Raw genomic sequence first — 25389 nt, 5'->3', positions numbered from 1 at the left:
CATGGTCCAGATATACAGCTAGAGAGGTGGATCTGTACAAAAAGCCAGAATGGGAGATGTACTGTGCCCAGCTGAAGGGATACTGGTCATACTGAGCAAGGGAAGTGGTACTGTGCACAGCTAAGGCATGTATAGCACATGAGAAGTGGTACTGTGCACAGCTAAGGTATGTATAGCACATAGGAAGTGGTACTGTGCACAGCCAAGGCATGTATAGCACATGAGAAGTGGTACTGTGTACAGCCAAGGCATGTATAGCACATGAGAAGTGGTACTGTGCACAGCCAAGGCATGTATAGCACATGAGAAGTGGTACTGTGCACAGCCAAGGCATGTATAGCACATGAGAAGTGGTACTGTTCACAGCCAAGGCATGTATAGCACATAAGAAGTGATACTGTGCACAGCCAAGGCATGTATAACACATGAGAAGTTGTACTGTGCACAGCCAAGGCATGTATAGCACATGATAAGTTGTACTGTGCACAGCCAAGGCATGTATAGCACATGAGAAGTTGTACTGTGCACAGCCAAGGCATGTATAGAACATTAGAATAAGTTGTACTTTGCAGTGTTCATAAATACAGAACAAATTATACTGTTTATCTAATATGTAGAGCAAGGGAAGTGGTACTGTGCAACTCATCAGCTAAACAGCGAGAGAGTACTGTGCATCTGTGCAATCATCCAGATATTTCAGGGAAGTTGTACTGTGGACTTTTCATGTTTACTTTCCCAAGGCTTCTATGTAAAAATAGGGTTACCAAAAAAGTTTATCCATGACCAGGGAAGGAGGGAGTAGTACTGTGCACTGTCCATGAGGGAAGTGGTACTGTGCACTGTCCATATATAGAGAATAGGGGAAGTGGTACTGTGCGCATTTTTCTATATAGAAAATAAGGTAAGTAGTACTGTGCTATCTCCTTATATAGAGAATAAGGGAAGTAGTACTGGGCACTGTCCATATATAGAGAGAATAAGGGAAGTAGTATTGTACACTGTCCTTATATAGAGAATAAGGGAAAAGGTACTGTGCACTGTTCTTATATAGAGAATAAGGGAAGTGGTACTGTGCACTGTCCATATATAGAGGAAAAGTGAAGTAGTACTGTGTACTGTCCTTATATAGAGAATAAAGGAAGTAGTACTGTGCACTGTTCTTATATAGAGAATAAGGGAAGTAGTGCCGTACACTGTCCATGTATAGTGAATGAGGGAAGTGGTACTGGGCACTTTCCTTATATAGAGAATAAGGGAAGTAGTACTGTGCACTGTCCTTATATAGAGAATAAGGGAAGTAGTACTGTGCACTGTCCTTATATAGAGAATAAGGGAAGTAGTACTGTGCACTGTCCTTATATAGAGAATAAGGGAAGTAGTACTGTGCACTGTCCTTATATAGAGAATAAGGGAAGTAGTACTGTGCACTGTCCTTATATGGAGAATAAGGGAAGTGGTACTGTGCACTGTCCACATATAGAGCAAAAGAGAAGTAGTACTGTGTACTGTCCTTATATAGAGAATAAAGGAAGTAGTACTGTGCACTGTTCTTATATAGAGAATAAGGGAAGTAGTACTGTGCACTGTCCATGTATAGTGAATGAGGGAAGTAGTACTGTGCACTGTCCTTATATAGAGAATAAGGGAAGTAGTACTGTGCACTGTCCTTATATAGAGAATAGGGGAAGTAGTACTGTGCACTGTCCTTATATAGAGAATAAGGGAAGTGGTAATGTGCGCTGTCCATATATAGAGAATAAGGGAAGTGGTACTGTGTACATTTTCCTATATAGAGAATAAGGGAAGTAGTACTGTGCAATCTCCTTATATAGAGAATAAGGGAAGTAGTACTGTGCACTGTCCTTATATAGAGAATAAGGGAAGTGGTAATGTGCGCTGTCCATATATAGAGAATAAGGGAAGTGGTACTGTGCACATTTTCCTATATAGAGAATAAGGGAAGTAGTACTGTGCAATCTCCTTATATAGAGAATAAGGGAAGCAGTACTGTGCACTGTCCTTATATAGAGAATAAGGGAAGTGGTAATGTGCGCTGTCCATATATAGAGAATAAGGGAAGTGGTACTGTGCACATTTTCCTATATAGAGAATAAGGGAAGTGGTACTGTGCACTGTTCTTATATAGAGAATAAAGGAAGTAGTACTGTGCACTGTTCTTATATAGAGAATAAGGGAAGTGGTACTGTGCACTGTCCATATATAGAGGAAAAGGGAAGTAGTACTGTGTACTGTCCTTATATAGAGAATAAAGGAAGTAGTACTGTGCACTGTTCTTATATAGATAATAAGGGAAGTAGTGCTGTGCACTGTCCATGTATAGTGAATGAGGGAAGTAGTACTGTGCACTTTCCTTATATAGAGAATAAGGGAAGTAGTACTGTGCACTGTCCTTATATAGAGAATAAGGGAAGTAGTACTGTGCACTGTCCTTATATGGAGAATAAGGGAAGTGGTACTGTGCACTGTCCATATATAGAGCAAAAGGGAAGTAGTACTGTGTACTGTCCTTATATAGAGAATAAAGGAAGTAGTACTGTGCACTGTCCTTATATAGAGAATAAGGGAAGTGGTACTGTGTACATTTTCCTATATAGAGAATAAGGGAAGTAGTACTGTGCAATCTCCTTATATAGAGAATAAGGGAAGTAGTACTGTGCACTGTCCTTATATAGAGAATAAGGGAAGTGGTAATGTGCGCTGTCCATATATAGAGAATAAGGGAAGTGGTACTGTGCACATTTTCCTATATAGAGAATAAGGGAAGTAGTACTGTGCAATCTCCTTATATAGAGAATAAGGGAAGCAGTACTGTGCACTGTCCTTATATAGAGAATAAGGGAAGTGGTAATGTGCGCTGTCCATATATAGAGAATAAGGGAAGTGGTACTGTGCACATTTTCCTATATAGAGAATAAGGGAAGTGGTACTGTGCACTGTTCTTATATAGAGAATAAAGGAAGTAGTACTGTGCACTGTTCTTATATAGAGAATAAGGGAAGTGGTACTGTGCACTGTCCATATATAGAGGAAAAGGGAAGTAGTACTGTGTACTGTCCTTATATAGAGAATAAAGGAAGTAGTACTGTGCACTGTTCTTATATAGATAATAAGGGAAGTAGTGCTGTGCACTGTCCATGTATAGTGAATGAGGGAAGTAGTACTGTGCACTTTCCTTATATAGAGAATAAGGGAAGTAGTACTGTGCACTGTCCTTATATAGAGAATAAGGGAAGTAGTACTGTGCACTGTCCTTATATGGAGAATAAGGGAAGTGGTACTGTGCACTGTCCATATATAGAGCAAAAGGGAAGTAGTACTGTGTACTGTCCTTATATAGAGAATAAAGGAAGTAGTACTGTGCACTGTCCTTATATAGAGAATAAGGGAAGTGGTACTGTGTACATTTTCCTATATAGAGAATAAGGGAAGTAGTACTGTGCAATCTCCTTATATAGAGCATAAGGGAAGTAGTACTGTGCACTGTCCAATTATAATCAAGTAGTACTGTGCACTGCCCAGAGCAGTGTTTCCCAACCAGGGTGCCTCCAGCTGTTGCAAAACTACAATTCCCAGCATGCCCGGACAGCCAACGGCACCCTGGTTGGGAAACACTGGCCCAGAGAATAGTAGTGTGCGCCCTCTATACATACAGAACAATAGTACTGTGCAAAGAAAGAAGTTGTACTGTGCACTGTATAGCCTTATACATTCCATTATTATGTATCTGCTCCATCTATATTATTGATTAATACCTGTGTAGAGGAGCAACCAATCAGATCGCTGGACCAATCAGTCCCCTGAATAATGAAAGCAGCGATCTGATTGGTTGCTATGGGCAACTGCTCGGCTCTTCAGACAGGTGTCGATAAAGCTGAACAGGAGATTAAAGGGGTTCTCCTGGATTAGGGAAACGTGAACTGCAATACCACCCCCAGCCTGAGGACGAGAGGGGCGATGTCTCTAGGAAGAAAGTTGCTCTGTGTTTTTATAAAATATTATGTACCTAATCCTGATCATATACACATTGGGGAAAAGTGATCAAAATCAACTGTTACCCATAGCAACCAATCAGATTGCTTCTTTCATTTCTCCAAAGCCCTTTTAACCCCTTAAAGGGATACTCCGGTGGAAAACTTTTTTTTTTAAATAAACTGATGCCAGAAAGTTAAACAGATTTGTAAATTACCGTATTTTTCGCCCTATAAGACGCGCCCTATTTTAAAGGTACAAAATCTAGAAAAAAAAGATTATGCACCCAACAGTGATCTTCAACCTGTGGACCTCCAGATGTTGCAAAACTACAACTCCCAGCATGCCCGGACAGCCAACGGCTGTCCGGGCATGCTGGGAGTTGTAGTTTTGCAACATCTGGAGGTCCGCAGGTTGAAGACCACTGGTATAGGAGGTAATACTCACGTGTCCCCGCCGCTCCGGACCCGTCACCGCTGCCCTGGATGTCGCTCCATCGCTGTCGCCGCGTCCCCGACGCTCCGGACGTCTTCTTCCCTCGCTCTCCGTCGCCATCATCATATCGCTACGCACACCGCTCCTATTGGATGACGGGACGGCGTGCGCGACGACTTGATGATGACGAAGGAAAGCGCCGCCATGCAGGGGATCCCGGCCCGGAGAAGACACCGAGGAGGCAGGTAAGGTCCCTCCCGGTGTCCTGTAAGCTGTTCGGGACGCCGTGATTTCACCGCCGCGGTCCCGAACAGCCCAACTGAGCAGCCGGGTTAGTTTCACTTTCGCTTCAGACGCGGCGGTCAGCTTTGATCGCCACATCTGAAGGGTTAATACAGGGCATCACCGCGATCGGTGATGCCCTGTATTAGCCGCGGGTCCTGGCTGTTGATGGCCGCAGGGACCGCCGCGATAGGTGTGTATTTGCCGTATAAGACGCACAAACTCCCCCCCCCCCCAGTTTTGGGGAAGAAAAAGTGCGTCTTATACGGCGAAAAATACGGTACTTCTTTTTTTTTTTTTTTTAATCTTTACCCTTCCAGTACCTTATAGCAGCTGTATGCTACAGAGGAAATTATTTTCTTTTTGAATTACATTTTTTGTCTTGACCACAGTGCTCTCTGCTGACCCCTCTGTCCGTGTCAGGAACTGTCCAGAGCAGCATAGATTTCCTATGGGGATTTTCTCCTGCTCTGGACAGTCCCTGACATGGACAGAGGTGTCAGCAGAGAGCACTGTGGTCAAGACAAAAAAGAAATTCAAAAAGAGAAGAATTTCCTCTGTAGCATACAGCTGCTAATAAGTACTGAAAGGGTAAAGATTTTTTAATAGAAGTAATTTACAAATCTGTTTAACTTTCTGGCACCAGTTCATAAAATAAAATTTAAAAAAAAAATTGTTTTCCACCGGAGTACCCCTTTAAGGACGAGTTTTTCCGTTTTTGTTTTTCGTTTTTTTTTCCTCATCGCTTTCTTAAAAATCGTAACACTTTCAATTTTGCACCTATAGACTCAAATGAGGGCTTATGTTTTCGTGCCACCAATTGTATCCACCAATCAATCATTTCACCACAAAATTTACCACAAACCAAGAAAATATATTTGTGGGGCATAATTGAAAAAACAAACAAAAAAAAACCCCAATTTTGTAACTTTTTGGGGGCTTCCGATTCTACGCAGTGCACTTTTCAGTAAAAATGACACCAAATCTGTATTCTGTAGGTCCATACGGTCACATGGATACCCAATTTATATAGGTTTTTCTTTATATTACTACTTTAAAGGGGTACTCCGCTGCCCTGCATCCGGAAGTTTATTGTTCCGAACGGGCTGTGTGTGGGCTTCCGTGTTCAGGGCCTCCCCTTGTGACGTCACGCGCCCCCTTCCTATAGACTTTCGTTAAGGGGGCGGGCGTGACGTCACAAGGGGAGGCCCTGAACACGGAAGCCCGCACACAGCCCGTTCGGAACAATAAACTTCCGGAAGCAGGGCAGCGGAGTACCCCTTTAAAAAAATGATAATTTCATGCACCAAAATTAGTACGTTTAAAATTGACTCATTTTTTGCGCCGTGATCTGAAGTTTTTATCGGTATGATATTTGCATTGATCGGACTTTTTGATCACTTTTTATTCATTTTTTAATGGTATAAAAAGTGACCAAAAATGCGCTTTTTTTGACTTTGGAATTTTTTTGCGCGTACGCCATTGACCGTGCGGTTTAATTAACGATATACTTTTATAGTTCGGACATTTACGCACGCGGCGATACCACATATGTTTATTTATTTATTTTTTTTACACTGTTTTATTTTTTTATGGGAAAACGGGGGTGATTCAAACTTTTATTAGGGAAGGGGTTAAATGACCTTTATTAACACTTTTTTTTAACTTTTTTTTAACTTTTTTTTTGCAGTGTTATAAGTCCCATAGGGACCTATAACACTGCACACACTGATCTCTTATACTGATCATTATTATCCCATAGGGACATATAACACTGCACACACTGATCTCTTATACTGATCATTGTTATCCCATAGGAGACTATAACACTGCACACACTGATCTCTTATACTGATCATTGTTATCCCATAGGGACCTATAACACTGCACACACTGATCTCTTATACTGATCATTATTATCCCATAGGGACATATAACACTGCACACACTGATCTCTTATACTGATCATTGTTATCCCATAGGAGACTATAACACTGCACACACTGATCTCTTATACTGATCATTGTTATCCCATAGGGACCTATAACACTGCACACACTGATCTCTTATACTGATCATTATTATCCCATAGGGACCTATAACACTGCACACAATGATCTCTTATACTGATCATTGTTATCCCATAGGGGCCTATAACACTGCACACACTGATCTCTTATACTGATCATTATTATCCCATAGGGACCTATAACACTGCACACACTGATCTCTTGTACTGATCATTGTTATCCCATAGGGACCTATAACACTGCACACACTGATCTCTTATACTGATCATTGTTATCCCATAGGGACCTATAACACTGCACACACTGATCTCTTATACTGATCATTGTTATCCCATAGGGACCTATAACACTGCACACACTGATCTCTTATACTGATCATTGTTATCCCATAGGAGACTATAACACTGCACACACTGATCTCTTATACTGATCATTGTTATCCCATAGGAGACTATAACACTGTACACACTGATCTCTTATACTGATCATTATTATCCCATAGGAGACTATAACACTGCACACACTGATCTCTTATACTGATCATTATTATCCCATAGGGACCTATAACACTGCACACACTGATCTCTTATACTGATCATTGTTATCCAATAGGAGACTATAACACTGCACACACTGATCTCTTATACTGATCATTATTATCCCATAGGGACCTATAACACTGCACACACTGATCTCTTATACTGATCGTTGTTATCCCATAGGGACCTATAAGACTGCACACACTGATCTCTTATACTGATCATTATTATCCCATAGGGACCTATAACACTGCACACACTGATCTCTTATACTGATCGTTGTTATCCCATAGGGACCTATAACACTGCACACACTGATCTCTTATACTGATCATTATTATCCCATAGGGACCTATAACACTGCACACACTGATCTCTTATACTGATCATTGTTATCCCATAGGAGACTATAACACTGCACACACTGATCTCTTATACTGATCATTGTTATCCCATAGGGACCTATAACACTGCACACACTGATCTCCTATGCTGATCACTGGCGTGTATTAACACGCCTGTGATCAGTGTTATCGGCGCTTGACTGCTCCTGCCTGGATCTCAGTCACAGAGCAGGTAGGGGTCCTCCCGATGTCTGGTCAGCTGTTCGGGACGCCGCGATTTCACCGCGGCGGTCCCGAACAGCCCGACTGAGCAGCCGGGTCACTTTCACTTTCACTTTAGAAGCGGCGGTCAGCTTTGACCGCCGTTTCTAAAGGGTTAATACCGCACATCGCCGCGATCGGCGATGTGTGGTATTAGCCGCGGGTCCCGGCCGTTGATGAGCGCCGGGACCGACGCGATATGATGCAGGATCGCGGCGCAGGACGTAAATATACGTCCTGCGTCGTTAAGGGGTTAATCTTTCCGTATACGGGGCGGTATGAGGGCTTATTTTTTGCGCCTTGATCTGAAGTTTTTATCGGTATCATGATTGTTTTGATGGGACTTTTTGATCATTTTTATATACATTTATTTTTCCTAATTAAGGTTTTATTCAGTTTCAAATAAAAACAAATAAATATATAAATTTTTTTAAGGTATATAAAATGACCCAAAATACACAATTTTGGACTTTGGATTTTTTTTTACGTGTACGCCATTGACCGTGCGGTTTAATTAACATTATATTTTTATACGGACATTTATGCACGCGGCGATACCACATATGTTTATTTTTGTTTACAAATTCATTTATTTATTATTATTAATGGGAAAAGGGGGGGGGGGGCGTGATTGAAACTTTTATTTAGGAAGGGGTTAAATCACATTTATTCACTTTCTTTTTTTTTTTTTTTTTACTATTTTTACACTTTTTTTTAGCCCCCATAGGGGACTATTGCATGCAATCCTCTAGATGCATACACTAAACAATGCTATCCCACAGCATAGCATTAACCCCTTAAGGACCAAGCCCATTTTCACCTTAAGGACAGAAGCATTTTTTGCACATCTGACCACTGTCACTTTAAGCATTAATAACTCTGATGCTTTTACTTATGAATTTGATTCCGAGACAGTTTTTTCGTGACACATTCTACTTTAACATAGTGGTAAATTTTCGTTGATACTTGCATCATTTCTTGGTGAAAAATTTGGAAATTTAGCATTTTTCTAGCTTTGAAGCTCTCTGCTTGTAAGGAAAATAGACATTCCAAATAAATTATATATTGATTCACATAAACAATATGTCTACTTTATGTCACCATCATAAAATTGATGAGTTTTTACTTTTGGAAGACACCAGAGGCTTCAAAGTTCAGCAGCAATTTTCCAATTTTTCACAAAATTTTCAAAATCAGAATTTTTCAGGGACCAGTTCAGTTTTGAAGTGGATTTGAAGGGCCTTCCTATTAGAAATACCCCACAAATGACCCCATCATAAAAACTGCACCCCCCAAAGTATTCAAAATGACATTCAGAAAGTGTGTTAACCCTTTAGGTGCTTCACAGGAATAGCAGCAAAGTGAAGGAGAAAATTCAAAATCTGCATTTTTTACACTCGCATGTTCTTGTAGACCCAGTTTTTGGATTTTTACAAGGGGTAAAAGGAGAGAAATTTCCCCCAAAATTTGTAACTCAATTTCTCTCGAGTAAGGAAATACCTCATATGCATATGTAAAGTGTTCGGCAGGCGCAGTAGAGGGCTCAGAAGGGAAGGAGCGACAATGGGATTTTGGAGAGTGAGTTTTTCTGAAATGGTTTTTGGGGGCATGTAACATTTAGGAAGCCCCTATGGTGCCAGAACAGCTATAAAGAACCCATGTGGCATACTATTTTGCAAACAAAACCCCTCAAGGAACATAACAAGGGGTACAGTGAGCCTTAACACCCCATTGGTTTTTGACGACTTTTCGTTAAAATTGGATGTGTAAATAAAAAATTAAAAAATTTTCACGACAATGCTGTTTTTTTCCCAAACTTACCATTTTTACAAGAGGTAATAGGAGAAAATGCCCCCCAAAATTTGTAACCCCATTTCTTCTGAGTATGGAAATACCCCATATGTGGATGTAAATGCTCTGCTGGCGAACTACAATGCTCAGAAGAGGAGGAGCGCCATTGGGCTTTTGGGGAGAGAATTTGTTTGGAACAGAAGTCGGGAGCCATGTGCCTTTACAAAGCCCCCCGTAGTGCCAGAACAATGGACCCCCCTACATGTGACCCTATTTCGGAAACGACACCCCTCACAGAATTTAACAAGGGGTGCAGTGAGCATTTACACCCCACTGGCATTTGACAGATTTTCTGAACAGTGGGCTTACATTTTTCAGTTTTACGGACCACTGTTCCAAAAATCTGTCAGACACCTGTGGGGTGTAAATGCTCACTGCACCCCTTAATACAATACATGAGGGGTGTAGTTTCCAAAATGGGGTCACATGTGGGGGAGGGGGGTCCATTGTTCTGGCACCAGGAGGGCTTTGTAAATACGCATGGCCTTCAATTCCAGACACATTCTCTCTCCAAAAGCCCAATGGCGCTCCTTCTCTTCTGAGCATTGTTGTGCACCTGCAGAGCATTTTACGCCCACATATTGGGTATTTCCTTACAAATTTTGGGTATTTGTTACAAATTTTGGGGGGCTTTTATTCCTTTTGCCTCTTGTGAAAATGAAAAGTATGGGGCAACACCAGTATGTTAGTGTAAAAAAAAAATTTTTACCTTTTCATAAGGGGTAAAAGGAGAAAAAGCCCCCCAAAATTTGTAACACAATTTCTCCCGGGTACGGAGATACCCCATATGTGGCACTAAACCGTTGCCGTGAAATACGACAGGGCTCCGAAGTGAGAGCGCCATGCGCATTTGAGGCCAAAATAAGGGATTTGCATAGCGACGGACCCGGATGCAAGAATTACACTTGCCTCCAATACCAAAAATACCCTACGGCAGTGTTTCCCAAACGGGGTGCCTCCAGCTGTTGAAAAACTTCCAGCATGTCTGGAAAGTCAATGGCTGTCCAGCAATACTGGGAGTTGTTTTGCAACAGCTGGAGGCTCCGTTTGGGAAACAGTGTCATACGAGAATTTTTTTTATTTGGGGGGGGGGGGGGACGACGACTGTGTAGGGGTATATGTATATGTAGTGTTTTAAACTTTATTATGTGTAATGTAGTGTAGTGTTTTTAGGGTTCACTCACACGGGCGGGGGGTTCACAGCGAGTTTGAGCTGCAGCGGAAAATTTGCTGCATCTCAAACTTGTAGCAAGAACTCGCTGTGAACCTGCCCGTGTGAGTGAACCCTGTACCCTGCACATTCACATGGGGGGGGGGGGGGGGGGGCAAACCTCCTGCTGTTGCAAGACTACCACTACCAGTATGCCCTTTGGCTATCCGTGCATGCTGGGGGTTGTAGTTATGCAACAGCTGGAGGCACCCTGGTTGCAAAACTCTGAGTTTGTTGCTTAACTCAGTGTTTCCCAACCAGTGTGCCTCCAGCTGTTGCAAAACTACAACTCCCAGCATGCCCAGACAGTCTGGGCATGCTGGGAGTTGTAGTTTTGCTACATTTGGAAGGCCTATAGTTTGGACATCACTACACAATGGTGTCCAAATTGTGGCCCTCCAGATGTTGCAAAACTACAACTCCCAGCATGCACAGACAGCCTTTGACTGTCTGGGCTTGCTGGGAGTTGTAGTTTGGCAACTCCTAGGACGCAGCAGTGAAGATCACTTACCGTTGATCTTTACTGCTGCGTCCGCCGCTGCCTCTGCCGGTCCCGCGATGCCTCCGCCGGTCCCACGATGATCGCCGGTCCTGGGACCCTCCACCATCTTCCCCCCACTCTGCCCCGACATCCAGGGGCGGGGCAGAGCGGGGATTTCAACCTTAACCCCCCGCCCCCCTCCTGCCATTGATCGCTAGTCCTAACAACCAATGGCAGGGGTTTAGGAGAGAGGTGGCAGCTCCTATACCTTAAGATGATTGGGGCGGTCTCTGACAGCTCCAAACATCTTTATTTTCCGGGCGATCGGGTCACCAGAGACCCGATCAGCCCGGAACCCCGCAAGTCCTTGTCATTAGTCAGTCACTAACTGACTGACTAATGACAACGATCAGCAGCAGGGGACCAGTCTGATTGGTCCCCAGTTGTATAGTGGTCAGAACAGTGTCCAGAACAGCTGAGATGACGTTTGTATCACCATGCCAACGGACATGGTGATAGAAAATGTATTGGACGTGTATACACGTCCATTTGCGGGAAGGGGTTAATCAGTGTAATCTGCGCTCAATGACGATCGGACAGCGTGGAGCGAGGTAAGGCACCTCCCTCTGTCCTCTCAGCTGTTCGGGACGCCGCGATTTCACTGAGGTGGTCCCGAACAGCTCCGCTGAGCTAACTGGCATTGATTTCTCCCGTTTTAGAAGCCACAATCAACTTTGATCACAGTGTCTAAAGGGTTAATGCCGGACATCAGCCCGATCGGCGATCACCAGTATTAGCCGCGAGTCCTGGTTGCTGATAGCACCGGGACCCAGCAGATATGAAGCACGCTGAGAAGCTTCACATTACGGGAGCCGGCCACGGATGTAAATAGTTAAGGTCGTTAAGGGGTTAAAAATGAAATAAAAAAAAAAACACGATCTGATTGGTTGCTATGGGCAACTGGTCAACTTTTTCTCTGCTCGGGTTTTGCTAAATCTCCCCTATTATTCTTATGTGCCTAGCACCTATATTTCTCTCACAAATACTTTCTACCTGTTGCTTTGTCATTCTGTGCTTTGGAGGGGGCGTGTCCTCACTCTGCATGGCTCCTCCCTGAGTGCTGCGTCTCTTCAGCCAATCACTGCAGGCTGCTCTGTTACTCCCTCCTCCCTGCTGCAGTCTGATAGGACAGGAGAGAGCACAGAGGAGAGCTAGTCCTGCCCTCACATGCCTGTGGACAAAGGAGATGCTGCAGCCGGACAGGATTATGCTCTGGATGGTATGGGGACCCCTAGTGGTCTCTTTTTTTATTATTTATAAGACACGATTTCAATAAAAAGGAAATAAAAATTTCTTATGAAATATATTAGAAAGGTTAATGTTTTGCCAAGATGTACAACATATAAAGAGTTTTTGAATCTGACAGTGCCTATTTAAAGGGGTACTCCACTGCCCCAGTGTCCGGAACATTTAATTCCAAACGCTGGGTGCGGGCTGTGATGTCACGGCCACGCCCCTTGTGACCTCACACCACTCCCCCTCAATGCCGGTTTATTGGAGGGAGCGTCACGCCCCCTCCCATAGACTAAATGTTCCATGCACTGGGGCAGTGGAGAACCCCTGGTAACAAGGGTGCGGTACCCTTCTAAAAAGTCCCTGGGGGGAGGTCATGTAGCCATCAAGCTCTGGAGACCAACCTCAATACACAGCTCCTTGGTGACCAATGGGGAGTCAGGAGCAGGATGGACTTTCCCTGGGCCTTGGGGAAGGGTGCCCACTGACCACTCAGGCTTGCAGGTGCCATCTGGCCCAAAATAATAGGGAAGGATTGGGGGGAGGCCCATTTTGGACAGCACTTGCTATAGTCGTCATCGTAGTGCATTTTTTTTTTAACAGGTGTCCTTCCCACTTGTACTGAATTCTGGGAGAGGACATCTACAGACTGATAGTTTCTTTCTGAATGTCTCACAGACATCATCTAAGCAGAGATGAGGAACCTTCCTGAAACTGAACCGCTCAAAGTTGATTCAGATTAGACAGACAATTGAGATTTACGCAGTTCTGTGAAAAGACGGGTGTCCCTGCTCCTGTAAACGGAGCAGCCTGGCATAAATTGTACGTCTCACCGCTGAGTTATCACTGGCACACAGCTTCCCCCTATGGCCCAGTACATGTGGGTGCACAGCATCATCACTTACTGGACGGGAGCGGGGATGCCTTTCTATGATAGCTGTCTCTGCTCCAGTATATGATTTCCATGGTGCCCTACACCAGAGGTTCCCAACCCTGTCCTTAAAGGTATACTCCACCCCTAGACATCTTATCCTGTATCCAAAGCATAGGGTATAAGATGTCTGATCACGGGGGTCTCGCCGCTGGGACCCCACGCGATCTCCGTGCAGCACCCGGCGTTCTGAACGGTATGTTACGTACGCTGGGTTCCTGCGGTGAGGGTCGTGACCGCACGCCAAACCCCCCTCCATTCATGTCTATGGGAGGGGGTGTGACGGCATGTAGGGGGCGTGGTGTGATGTCATGAGGGGCGTGGCATGATGTCACGGCCCCAAACAGAATCGGAACGAAAAATTCAGAATGGCATGGTGGCGTGTAGGTGATCGCAGGGGTTCCGAGCGCAATCAGACATCTTATCCCCTATCCTTTGGTTAGGGGATAAGATGACTAGGGGCAGAATACCCCTTTAAGGACTGGATTAAGGACCTCAGGTGTAGGGCACCATGCAAATGACATACAGGAGCAGAGACAGCTATCATAGAAAGGCATCCCTGCTCCTGACCAGTATGTGATCAATTAAGATGTCTAGGGACGGAGTACCCCTTTAAGGCTTCACCAACAGTCTAGGTCTGGATATTATTTTTTCCTTGTTCTATTCCAATGGAGCGACTGAAAAAAACGAAAACACACAAAATGTAGGTGGACCTGAGGACTGGGTTGGGGACCTTCTCCAGTAGGTACTGAGCGGTGAGGTGTACACTATATGTCTACCTGCTCCAAGTGTATACAGTACCGCACTAGAATAAAGTCACCTTAAAGGGGTACTCCAGTGATCAACTGGCTACAGAAAGTTAAACAGATTTGTAAATTACTGCTCTAAAAAAAAATCTTAATCCTTCCAGTACATATCAGCTGCTGAAGTTGAGTTGTTCTTTTCTGTCTGTGCTCTCTACTGACACCTCTGTCTGTGTCAGGAACGGTCCAGAGTAGGAGCAAATCCCCATAGAAAACCTATCCTGCTCTGGACAGTTCCTGACAGGGACAGAGGTGTCAGCAGAGAGCACTGTGGTCAGACTGGAAATAACTCAACTTCAGCAGTTGATAAGTACTGGTAGGATTAAGATTTTTTTTTAATAGAAGTAATTTACAAATCTGTTTAACTTTCTGGAGCCAGTTGATATGAAAAAAAAATTTTTTCACTGGAGTTCCCCTTTAACAAGTCTTAAGACCTAGTCCAAGTCTAAATGGATTTTAAATACCCCAGAACACAACGTATAGGAAGAATATTCCACAGTCCTAAGAATATTTTATTGACAAAGTCAAAACCGAGCTGTAAATGGTTAAATGTGTCCTCAGGTTGGGCTCAGACTCTCATCGTCCTCACCATAAAGACTATAAATGAGTGACAGCGAGGATGTCACCAACATGGACTGTGGCGTCAACTAAAACAAACCCTTAAAGGAGTACTCCGGGAAGGTTCTACAGATTTGTAAATTACTTCTATTAAAAAATCTTAACCCTTCCAGTACTTATCAGCTGCTGTATGCTCCACAGGAAGTTGTGTAGTTCTTTCCAGTCTGACCACAGTGCTCTCTGCTGACACCTCTGTCCATGTCAGGAACTGTCCAGAGCAGGAGCAAATCCCCATAGCAAACCTCTCCTGCTCTGGACAGTTCCTGACATGGACAGAGGTGGCAGCAGAGAGCAGTGTTGTCTGACTGGAAAGAACTACACAACTTCCTTTGGAACACACAGCAGCTGATAAGTACAGGAAGGATTTAAATTTTTATATAGAAGTAATTGACAAATCGTGACAACTTTCTGACACCAGTTGATTTAAAAAAATGTTTTCCATCGGAGTACCCCTTTAATGTGCCATCCAGAGAACGTGTCCCATTAAAAAGGATCACAAATATTAATAAATAAATAATTAAAAATGTAAGAGCAAATCTGTGAGTAACAAATATTAGAGGCACAAAACAAATGGCCGTGACCTCGTCTCCTCTATGTTAGAGCCACACGTACGCCGAGAAGCACCCCGGGGATGGATTTTTTTTCTTTTTCCCATTATATGCACATTCACCATCACTAGTCCTACAGCGCCATCTGTTCTATTCCAGAACAGCTGCATCCATGTATTTCATCACTGTAACAGGGTCACGTGATCACTATTCTGACCCACAGAAAATCAGTGTGTTTATTGTGTCACAAGTGGTCTGTCCTAGGTCAGCTGACTTCCTGTGAACTACACAATGACATCATCACCTATCAGATCCCTCCTGCTAGATCCCAGACTCCTCCCCTCCAGCTTTATCTGTATACTGCTGCTATCTCTATGGGATCAGGGTATATAGTAGTTATACAACTCCACTCCAGCTCTATCTGTATACTGCCGCTATCTCTATGGGATCAGGGTATATAGTAGTTATACAACTCCCCTCCAGCTCTATCTGTATACTGCTGCAGCTACCTTTATGGAATCAGTATATATATAGTAGCTATACACCTCACCTCCAGCTCTATCTGTATACTGCCACTATCTCTATGAGATCAGGGTATATAGTAGGTATACACCTCGCCTCCAGCTCTATCTGTATACTGCTGCCATCTCTATGGGATCAGGATATATAGTAGTTATACCCCTCACCTCCAGCTCTATCTGTATACTGATGCTATCTCTATGGGATCAGGATTATAATTAGATGACCAGGCGCAGTGATCAGACTCCACACCTTCTCTCTGCACAACCAAAGGATTCATGGGAAAAGTAAGCAGCATTAGGAAATCATTTCAGTGATGGAATAACAATCAATACTGCAGGAAACTGATGCCTGCCACATCGGCTAAAACAGGTTAGCACAAGACATACACAAGAACCTCTACATTGTCTAATAATAGCCTGTGCTGCAAAAGCAAAAAAATCCCCGGAGTTCTTCTTTAATAAGAGGTCTGTTGTCCTGTTTCACAATATGAGGAATATGAATGTCAGAAAGAGGTCATGTAGAGAAAGCTGGTGATGTCACAATGAGGGGGAGGGTCTATGTAGATAAGGGCGGGTCTATGTAGATAAGGGCGGGGCTATGTAGATAAGGGCGGAGCTATGTAGATAAAGGCAGGGCTATGTATATAGGACGTGTGACATCACTGCCCACCTAAACGTCCAATTATCGATTGCATGGTACAACCCCCACTCCTACCGCGAATAGAAAGAGGTGGCGCCCATTGTAGTCTCCCACCCAAAACAGTTTGGCAAAATAAATCTAAAATGTTTTAGGTTAAGAAAAATAAGTTTAAAAAATGTATCTACTGCAAAAAAATATATTATTTTGTTTTCCCCGAAACTATTTTTGGTGAGAATGTGATATTAATCAACTCTCCTGTATCTGTGAAACGTATGAAACTTCTCACTACATTTGGGAATAGATGTAAGCTTCCTGTCAGGTGATCACTGTCAGGCCCACAGGTACCCCTCCTCATCCCCCCCACATACAATTATGGTGGCCGCTTCTCTTTCCAAGACCATAAAGAATATACCGATCCTTCTCTCATGGCTGCTGGCGGGTTTCCCATATTTCACGCTGCGATCACACCGAGGGCAGTCCCAAGAGCTCCCTCCCTCCTGCGGCCTGGTAGCTGCGTGCGTCCGCTTATGACTATTGGCGGGTTTCCCATATTTCATGCTGCGGACGCACCGAGGGCAGTCACGAGAGCGAGCTCCCTCCTGCGGCCTGGTAGCTGCGTGTGTCCGCCTATGACTGCCGTCAGGTTTCCCATATTTCACGCTGCGGATGCCGAGGGCAGTCACAAGAGCGAGCTCCCTCCTGCGGCCTGGTAGCTCTGTGCGTCCGCTTATGACTATTGGCGGGTTTCCCATATTTCACGCTGCGGACGCACCGAGGGCAGTCACGAGAGCGAGCTCCCTCCTGCGGCCTGGTAGCTGCGTGTGTCCGCCTATGACTGCCGTCAGGTTTCCCATATTTCACGCTGCGGATGCCGAGGGCAGTCACAAGAGCGAGCTCCCTCCTGCGGCCTGGTAGCACTGTGCGTCCGCTCATGACTGCCGTCAGGTTTCCCATATTTCACGCTGCGGATGCACCGAGTGCAGTCACAAGAGCGAGCTCCCTCCTGCGGCCTGGTAGCACTGTGCGTCCGCTCATGACTGCCGTCAGGTTTCCCATATTTCACGCTGCGGATGCACCGAGTGCAGTCACAAGAGCGAGCTCCCTCCTGCGGCCTGGTAGCACTGTGCGTCCGCTCATGACTGCCGTCAGGTTTCCCATATTTCACGCTGCGGATGCCGAGGGCAGTCACAAGAGCGAGCTCCCTCCTGCGGCCTGGTAGCTGTGTGTGTCCGCTTATGACTGGCAGCGGGTTTACCATATTTCACACTGCGGACGCACCGAGGGCAGTCACAAGAGCGAGCTCCCTCATGCGGCCTGGTAGTTCCTGTCAGGTGATCGCTGTCAGGCCCACAGGTACCCCTCCTCTGCCCCCCACATACAATCATGGTGGCCACTTCTATTTCCAAGACCATAAAGGATATGCCGATCCTTCTCTCCCTCAGGGTAGGCTCACACATCGCGAGCACATGTGAAATACATGGTGGATGCACCGAAGGTGGTCAGAGGAGCTCCCTCCCTCCTGCGGCCTGGTAGCTCTGTGCGTCCGCTCACGAATGCCGGCAGGTTTCCCATATTTCACGCTGTAGTCGCACCGAGCGTAGTCACAAGAGCGAGCTCCCTCCTGCATCCACAGCATGAAATATGGGAACGCCGGCATTCAAGAGCAGATGCACAGAGCTACCAAGCCGCAGGAGGGAGCTCACTCTTGTGACTGCCCTCGGTGTATCCGCAGCGTGAAATACCTTGCAGATAGGCTCCATGTGACCGAGAACTCAACTGGTTCTGAGACAATTGTTGGGTTCGGATATAAAAATCAATTCGAAAAATCTTCCGTCCTTGTGCTAAAAAAAACAAAAAAAAAAATAAACTAAGTTTTCCCATCGTTCTGCCCTCAACACCCTATAAAGAGAATGTAAAACAGAATGTCTGAAATGTTTCACCTTAATTAGAAATAAAAATCTTAAGCTTCCAAAATTTCCCGTAGGCTGCGTTCACACGTCTAGACCCGTCCCGTTCTTCCCCCGTCAAAAATAAAAACGGACTTTAAAAAAAACGGACGAGAACGGATGCAAATGGATGTTATCTGTTTGGATCTGTTATTGTTCGGTAAATTAACTAAAAAAATAATAATTTCCCTGAAGATACTCGGACGGATCAAAAAACGGATGACATTAAAGATGTCAATGTTAAATTTACTATATCCATTTTTTTTCTTGTTTTTGTGACGGGGGAAAAAATGCAGCAAGCACCGTCTGTTCTCCCATCACAAAAAAACGGAAAATGAGCGCAGACGGGTGAAAACAGATGTGAAAGGGTTATAAAAAAAATGGGATTATTTTACAACGCAACCTAAACAGGCAAGTTTAGACCCTGTACTATGACACATGCTAATTAGCTATGGCTCCTCCCATTTCTATGGATCATCTCTGACATGTTTCTCCTCCTTGATTGGAATCACCTGAGGTAAATTCATCTGACTGGACAAGACACAGTCCTGTGTATATAATGTATATCAGAGCAAACACCATGAGGAGGAAGAACTGCCTGTAGAGCTCAGACACAGCCCTGTCTATATAAGGTCTCACAGCTGAAAATGTATATCAGAGAAAACAGAGGAGGAAAAAACTGCCTGTAGAGAAAAGAAACAGGATTGTGTGGAGCCACAGATCTGGGAAAGAGACAAAAACTTTTCTGCTGCAATGGAAATTCCTGATAGCTCAGCAGCCTCCATAATTCTTACATGGAAGAAGGAACAACCAGGACCCTTCCTAGAGCTGCCGCCCACCAAACTAAGTATCCGGGGGAGAAGGGTCTTTGTAAGAGAGGAGACCGAGAACCCAATGGTCACTGAGCTCCAAAGATCCCGTGTACTTATATGGGAAAGGTCCAGAAGGTCCAGAGCCATCACTGCAGCCTCCACAATCTGGGCTTTATGGGGGAAAGAAGTCTCCACAGGAATAACACATGAAAGACGCCGGAGATTACAGAAAAGCATTGGAAGAAACCAGGCACTGCCCATCACCTACCCAACACCATCCCTACAGTGATCATGGGGGGGGGGGGGGGGTAGCATCATGTCTGGGGGAAACCAGGCACTGCCCATCACCTGCCCAATACCATCCCTACAGTGATCATGGGGGGGGGGGGGGGTAGCATCATGTCTGGGGGAAACCAGGCACTGCCCATCACCTGCCCAATACCATCCCTACAGTGATCATGGGGGGGGGGGGGGTAGCATCATGTCTGGGGGAAACCAGGCACTGCCCATCACCTGCCCAATACCATCCCTACAGTGATCATGGGGGGGGGTAGCATCATGTCTGGGTGAAACCAGGCACTGCCCATAACCTGCCCACTACCATCCCTACAGTGATCATTGGGGGGGGGGCAGCATCATGTCTGGAGGAAACCAGGCACTGCCCATCACCATCTCTACAGTGATCATGGTGGGGGAAACCAGGTACTGCCCATCACCTGCCCAATATCATTCCCTACAGTGATCATGGTGGGGGGCAGCATAATGTCTAGAGGAAACCAAGCACTGCCCATCACCTGCCCAATACCATCCCTACAGTGATCATGGGGGGGGGGCAGCATAATGTCTGGAGGAAACCAGGCACTGCCCATCACCTGCCCAATACCATCCCTACAGTGATCATGGTGGGGGCAGCATCATGTCTGCAGGAAACCAGGTACTGCCCATCACCTGCCCAATACCATCCCTACAGTGATCATGGTGGGGGCAGCATCATGTCTGGAGGAAACCAGGCACTGCCCATCACCTGCCCAATAACATCCATACAGTGATCATGGTGGGGGGCAGCATCATGTCTGGGGGAAACCAGGCACCGCCCATCACCTGCCCAATACCATCCCTACAGTGATCATGGTGGGGCAACATCATGTCTGGGGGAAACAAGGCACTGCCCATCACTTGCCCAATACCATCCCTACAGTGATCATGGTGGGGGCTGCATCATGTCTGGAGGAAACCAGGCACTGCCCATCACCTGCCCAATACCATCCTTACAGTGATCATGGTGGGGGCAGCATAATGTCTGGGGGAAACCAGGCACTGCCCATCACCTGCCCAATACCATCCCTACAGTGACAAGAAGACAATGACCCTAAGCACACGGCCAGGACAACACTGGAGCGGCTTACGAACAATTCTGTGAATGTCCTAGAGTGGCCCAGCCAGAGCCCAAACTCAATGGGACATTTCTGGAGAGTCCTATTAATGGCTTCAACCGATGGTCCCCATCCAACCTGACAGAGCTGAGAGGATCTGCAGAGAATGACCGAAAATCCCCAAGAAGACTGGAGGCTGGAATCAATGCCAAAGGGGCTTCACCTGAGTCCTGAGTAAAGGTATGAATACTTAGGTCACATGTAATAGTAAAGGGTATGAATACTAATGTCATTGTAAGATTCTAGTTTTTCCTTCTCAACAAAGATTTGTAACATTGTGCGATCACTTTATGGTCATTACGTGGGATTAAGGGCAGAATGGTGGGAAACAAGGAGCAACAGAACAAAATGTGAAAGAAGTGATCGGGGGGGGGGGGGGGGTGAAGACTTTCTGGATATATTTCATATAGTGAACGGGGGTGAAGACTTTCTGGATACATTGTATATAGTGATCAGGGGTGAAGACTTTCTGGATACATTGTATATAGTGAACGGGGGTGAAGACTTTCTGGATACATTGTATATAGTGAACGGGGGTGAAGACTTTCTGTATACATTGTATATAGTGATCGGGGGTGAAGACTTTCTGGATACATTGTATATAGTGACCAGGTGTGAAGACTTTCTGGGTGCATTGTATATAGTGACCAGGTGTGAAGACTTTGTGGATACATTTCATATAGTGATGGGGATGAAGACTTTCTGGATACATAATACATAGTGATAAGGGTGAAAACCTTCTGGATATATTGTATATAAGAGGTCTTTCATTTTTCTCTGAAATTTTTACAACTTTTCTGACCATGTCAAAAAAAAAATTAAGCCGTGATAAACTGTGTGCCAAAAATCATCAAGTCAGCCGACATGTCCTCCTACACTAACATCCTCAATATGATAAGAAATAACACTGTGAAGGCAGAAAAACACCCAAAAATAAATAAAAAAGAGTGGAAGAAATCAATGGCCCTTTCCTCACGTTCCTTCTCTAGCTGGATTTAAACAGTTAAACCACTTTGAGAAGACCACCAAAAACTGCATTGAAAAATAGTCTTCTGTGCAGGTGGTCTTCTTAAAGGGGTACTCCCGTACCCCAGCCTTCTGAACATCGGGTTCAGAAGGCTTAGAGCAGTGGTCGCGACGTCACGCCATGCCCCCTCCATTGATGTCTATGGGAGGGGGCGTGACGGTCGTTACGCCCCCTCCCATATACAACAATGGAGGGGGGGGGTGGCGTGAGGTCATCGAAGGCGTGGCTACGGCCGCTGCTCCAAGCCTTCTGAACCGGATGTTCAGAAAGCTGGGGCATGGGAGTATCCCTTTAAAGAAACTGACAGCCATGCATAAAGTGTGGTGGACTGAAAATCTGTCTCACGAACTCTGGTCTGGATAAGGGGGTTGTCTTCTCAAAGAAGTGGTCTTTTATAGAGGTTACACTGTATCAGCACTAATACTACACATTGTCTCCAGTGTTGTGTGTGGCGGCGTGGTGAAAGCGTCTATGGGCCGTGAGCTGTGAGCTCTGGCAGAAGCGTTTGCCGCACTCTGCACAGACGTATGGTTTCTCCCCGGTGTGGGTCCGCAGGTGTTTTACGAGACTATCATGGAGCGTAAAGGACTTTCCACACTCTGAACATGTATATGGCTTCTCCCCCGTGTGTCTTCTCTGATGTTGGACCAGCCCAATGCGTTGAGTGAAGCCTTTCCCGCACTCCTGACACTTATAAGGTCGATCTCCAGAGTGAACCCTCTGATGCACCACAAGGCTGATCCGTTGGGTGAAGTTCCGTCCGCACTCCGTACATGCGAACGGCTTTTCCCCGGTGTGGAGTCTCTGGTGGGAGATGAGTGACGCGTTCTGGCTGAAGCAGCGTCCACATTCAGGACAGGCGTACGGTTTCTCCCCGGTGTGAGTCCGCTCATGGACAATAAAACAAGATTGTTTCCGGAAGCTTTTCCCGCACACCGGACACAGATACTTTTTGTTTTCCATGTGAGTTTTTTTGTGATATTCCGAATTGTATCGACTTTTGAATCGCTTCCCGCATTCGGAACAAGAAAACGGCCGTTCACACAAGGGATTCTTCTGATGGTTCGCGAAACCCTCCTGGCTCTCAAAACTCTGACCACATGCAGGACAATGGAAAGGGTTCTCTCTGGAGTGGACTCTCCTGTGCGTGAGAAGGTAACGTTTCTTGGGAAAATGTTTGCCACAATCCAGACACCCAAAATCCTTCTCCTCTGCTTGTGCTTCGGCCGGTGAGGTCTTAGACTTCTCCTTTCCTTCTCGAGGTTTCAGATTTTGTCTCATGAGCTTTAAGGTGGCGTTGAGACAGTTCTGACATTCGGAGCAGGTAAATGACCACTCGGTGAGGTGGGTCCCACAGATCCTGGCCCGGGACACCTTACAGAAATGTTTTTCGTATTCTATACATTTTGACAGGAATACGTTGTGTTGGTTGGCCTTTGTCGAGCCCCAGTCTGCAGATCGGACGTGGTTGGAAATATACTGAATTTCTGCAAGACGCGCTTCGGGAGAAAAGCCTTCCACCACGGCGGACACTCCAAAGATGTGAGGCAGGGAACCCATAAAATGTTCTACAAAACCTCCGGCCCTGTGATTAATTTTATTTCTATACAGATGCGTATACGTATGTTCTGTGAAGATGTAGCCATAATTATTATATAGGTTTTTATCTGTAAAGGAGACCAGTCCATTGGTGGATAAACAAAGGTCAGAGTCTGTGGGATTGGGTTCCTCCACCAGATGTGTAGACGGGTGCTGCCATGTGTGATCGCTGGGTGTATAACTATTAGGACCTGTCCGGTCTTCTTGATCAGGTGACAGTGCCTCCTCTATAGGTTGGGTAGACGGGTGTTGTTGTGTATGATCGATGGGTCCCCAGAAGTTTCTTCGTTCACATGTAACTGGTTCCTTTATAGAAGGAACAGATGGAGACTGAGGAGAACAATCTGGGGAGTAAAGCTTAGTGGCTGTGGAATTTCCTGTGGAACATGAGGCGGGTTCCTCCTTAATAGTTGGATGTTGTGTATACCTATCACAGTCTGTAACGTAACCTCCATCACATGAGGTGGGTTCCTCCTTAATAGTTGGATGTTGTGTATACCTATCACAGTCTGTAACGTAACCTCCATCACATGAGGTGGGTTCCTCCTTAATGGTTGGATGTTGTGTATACCTATCACAGTCTGTAACGTAACCTCCATCACATGAGGTGGGTTCCTCCTTAATGGTTGGATGTTGTGTATACCTATCACAGTCTGTAACGTAACCTCCATCACATGAGGTGGGTTCCTCCTTAATGGTTGGATGTTGTGTATACCTATCACAGTCTGTAACGTAACCTCCATCACATGAGGCGGGTTCCTCCTTAATAGTTGGATGTTGACTTCTATGATCTGCAGGTCTATTGGCATCCATAGGATCTTTGTCAGGTGAGGCGACTTGTTCCCCCATAAGATGACCAGATGAGTATAGTTGTGAATGATCTGTGGGGGTATAAATACCAGAGTCTGTAGGTTCCTGCAAAGCTGGTTCCTCCTTTATATTAGGAGGAGGATACTGTTGTGTATGATGCGATAACGCGTAAGTATCAGTGAAGTTTCCTCCATCCCCCATAATGAACGCTTCCTTCACACCATGAGCAGATGGGTAATGATTATAGTTTGTGAGTGTTAAGATGATGGGGTCCAGGACCCTTCTCTCCTGCTGGGAGTCAGGGTCCCCTTTAATACGAGAAGGTAAATATTGCTGTGTATGACCTGTGTTGGGTTCTTCAGATGAGGTCATTTCCTGTTTTATATTAGGAGCGGGACGGAGCTGAACGTGATCGGAGAGTGAACAGGTGTCAGGATTTCTAAGGTTTTCCCCATCACAGCCGACCGGGTCATCATTCACCAACATCGGTGGCCGATCATTTATATTATGTTTAGGTAAATCTGGGGGTAAATACAGAACAAAGATTTAATTATTATAATAACCTCAGTTTAGTTTCTCTATTATATTCTGTGGTTCATAGTATGTCTTTTACCAGGTGATGTGAGGGGCCGGGGGTCCTCCATAATGTCCGGGTACAGATCCTTGTGTCCTTCTACATACTCCCACTCCTCCATGGAGAGATAGACCGCCACATCCTGACATCTTATAGGAACCTGACACACAATGATACCGTCATCACCAGACCCCTCCATTACTGTATAATGTCCCAGCAGTGTCACCTCTCTAATCATCACCAGACCCCTCCATTACTGTATAATGTCCCAGCAGTGTCACCTCTCCAGTCATCACCAGACCCTTCCATTACTGTATAATGTCCCAGCAGTGTCACCTCTCCAGTCATCACCAGACCCTTCCATTACTGTATAATGTCCCAGCAGTGTCACCTCTCTAATCATCACCAGAC

The 25389-nt window shown here is 45.3% G+C and overlaps 2 protein-coding genes across 6 annotated transcripts in view; one reads left to right on the top strand and one right to left on the bottom strand.

The window, feature by feature from the left end:
- The window catches only part of LOC130282620 (high mobility group nucleosome-binding domain-containing protein 5-like), a 161832-nt gene that overhangs the window by 53567 nt on the left and 82876 nt on the right, over nt 1-25389 (top strand). The gene's annotated exons all lie outside the window — the stretch shown is intronic.
- LOC130282607 (zinc finger protein 271-like) overlaps nt 1-25389 on the bottom strand; it is a 330526-nt gene that overhangs the window by 296396 nt on the left and 8741 nt on the right. For 2 of the 5 annotated variants that reach the window (XM_056531018.1, XM_056531019.1), the window contains 2 exons: nt 25018-25138; nt 20070-24925 (listed from right to left, as the gene is read on the bottom strand). The exons of 1 other annotated variant lie outside the window; for it this stretch is intronic. In XM_056531018.1, coding sequence (XP_056386993.1) covers nt 22419-24925; nt 25018-25138 — 2628 coding nt within the window. In that variant the 3' untranslated portion in view covers nt 20070-22418. Of the gene's footprint in view, nt 1-20067; nt 24926-25017; nt 25139-25389 lie in introns of those variants that run through there. 2 more of the 5 variants (XM_056531011.1, XM_056531020.1) reach the window with 2 other exon arrangements.

The sequence above is a fragment of the Hyla sarda genome, chromosome 7, assembly GCF_029499605.1.
Source record: "Hyla sarda isolate aHylSar1 chromosome 7, aHylSar1.hap1, whole genome shotgun sequence".
NCBI classification, from domain to species: domain Eukaryota; kingdom Metazoa; phylum Chordata; class Amphibia; order Anura; family Hylidae; genus Hyla; species Hyla sarda.
The sequence above is the reverse complement of the archived record's forward strand: the minus strand, read 5'-3'. Positions and strand labels throughout refer to the sequence as shown.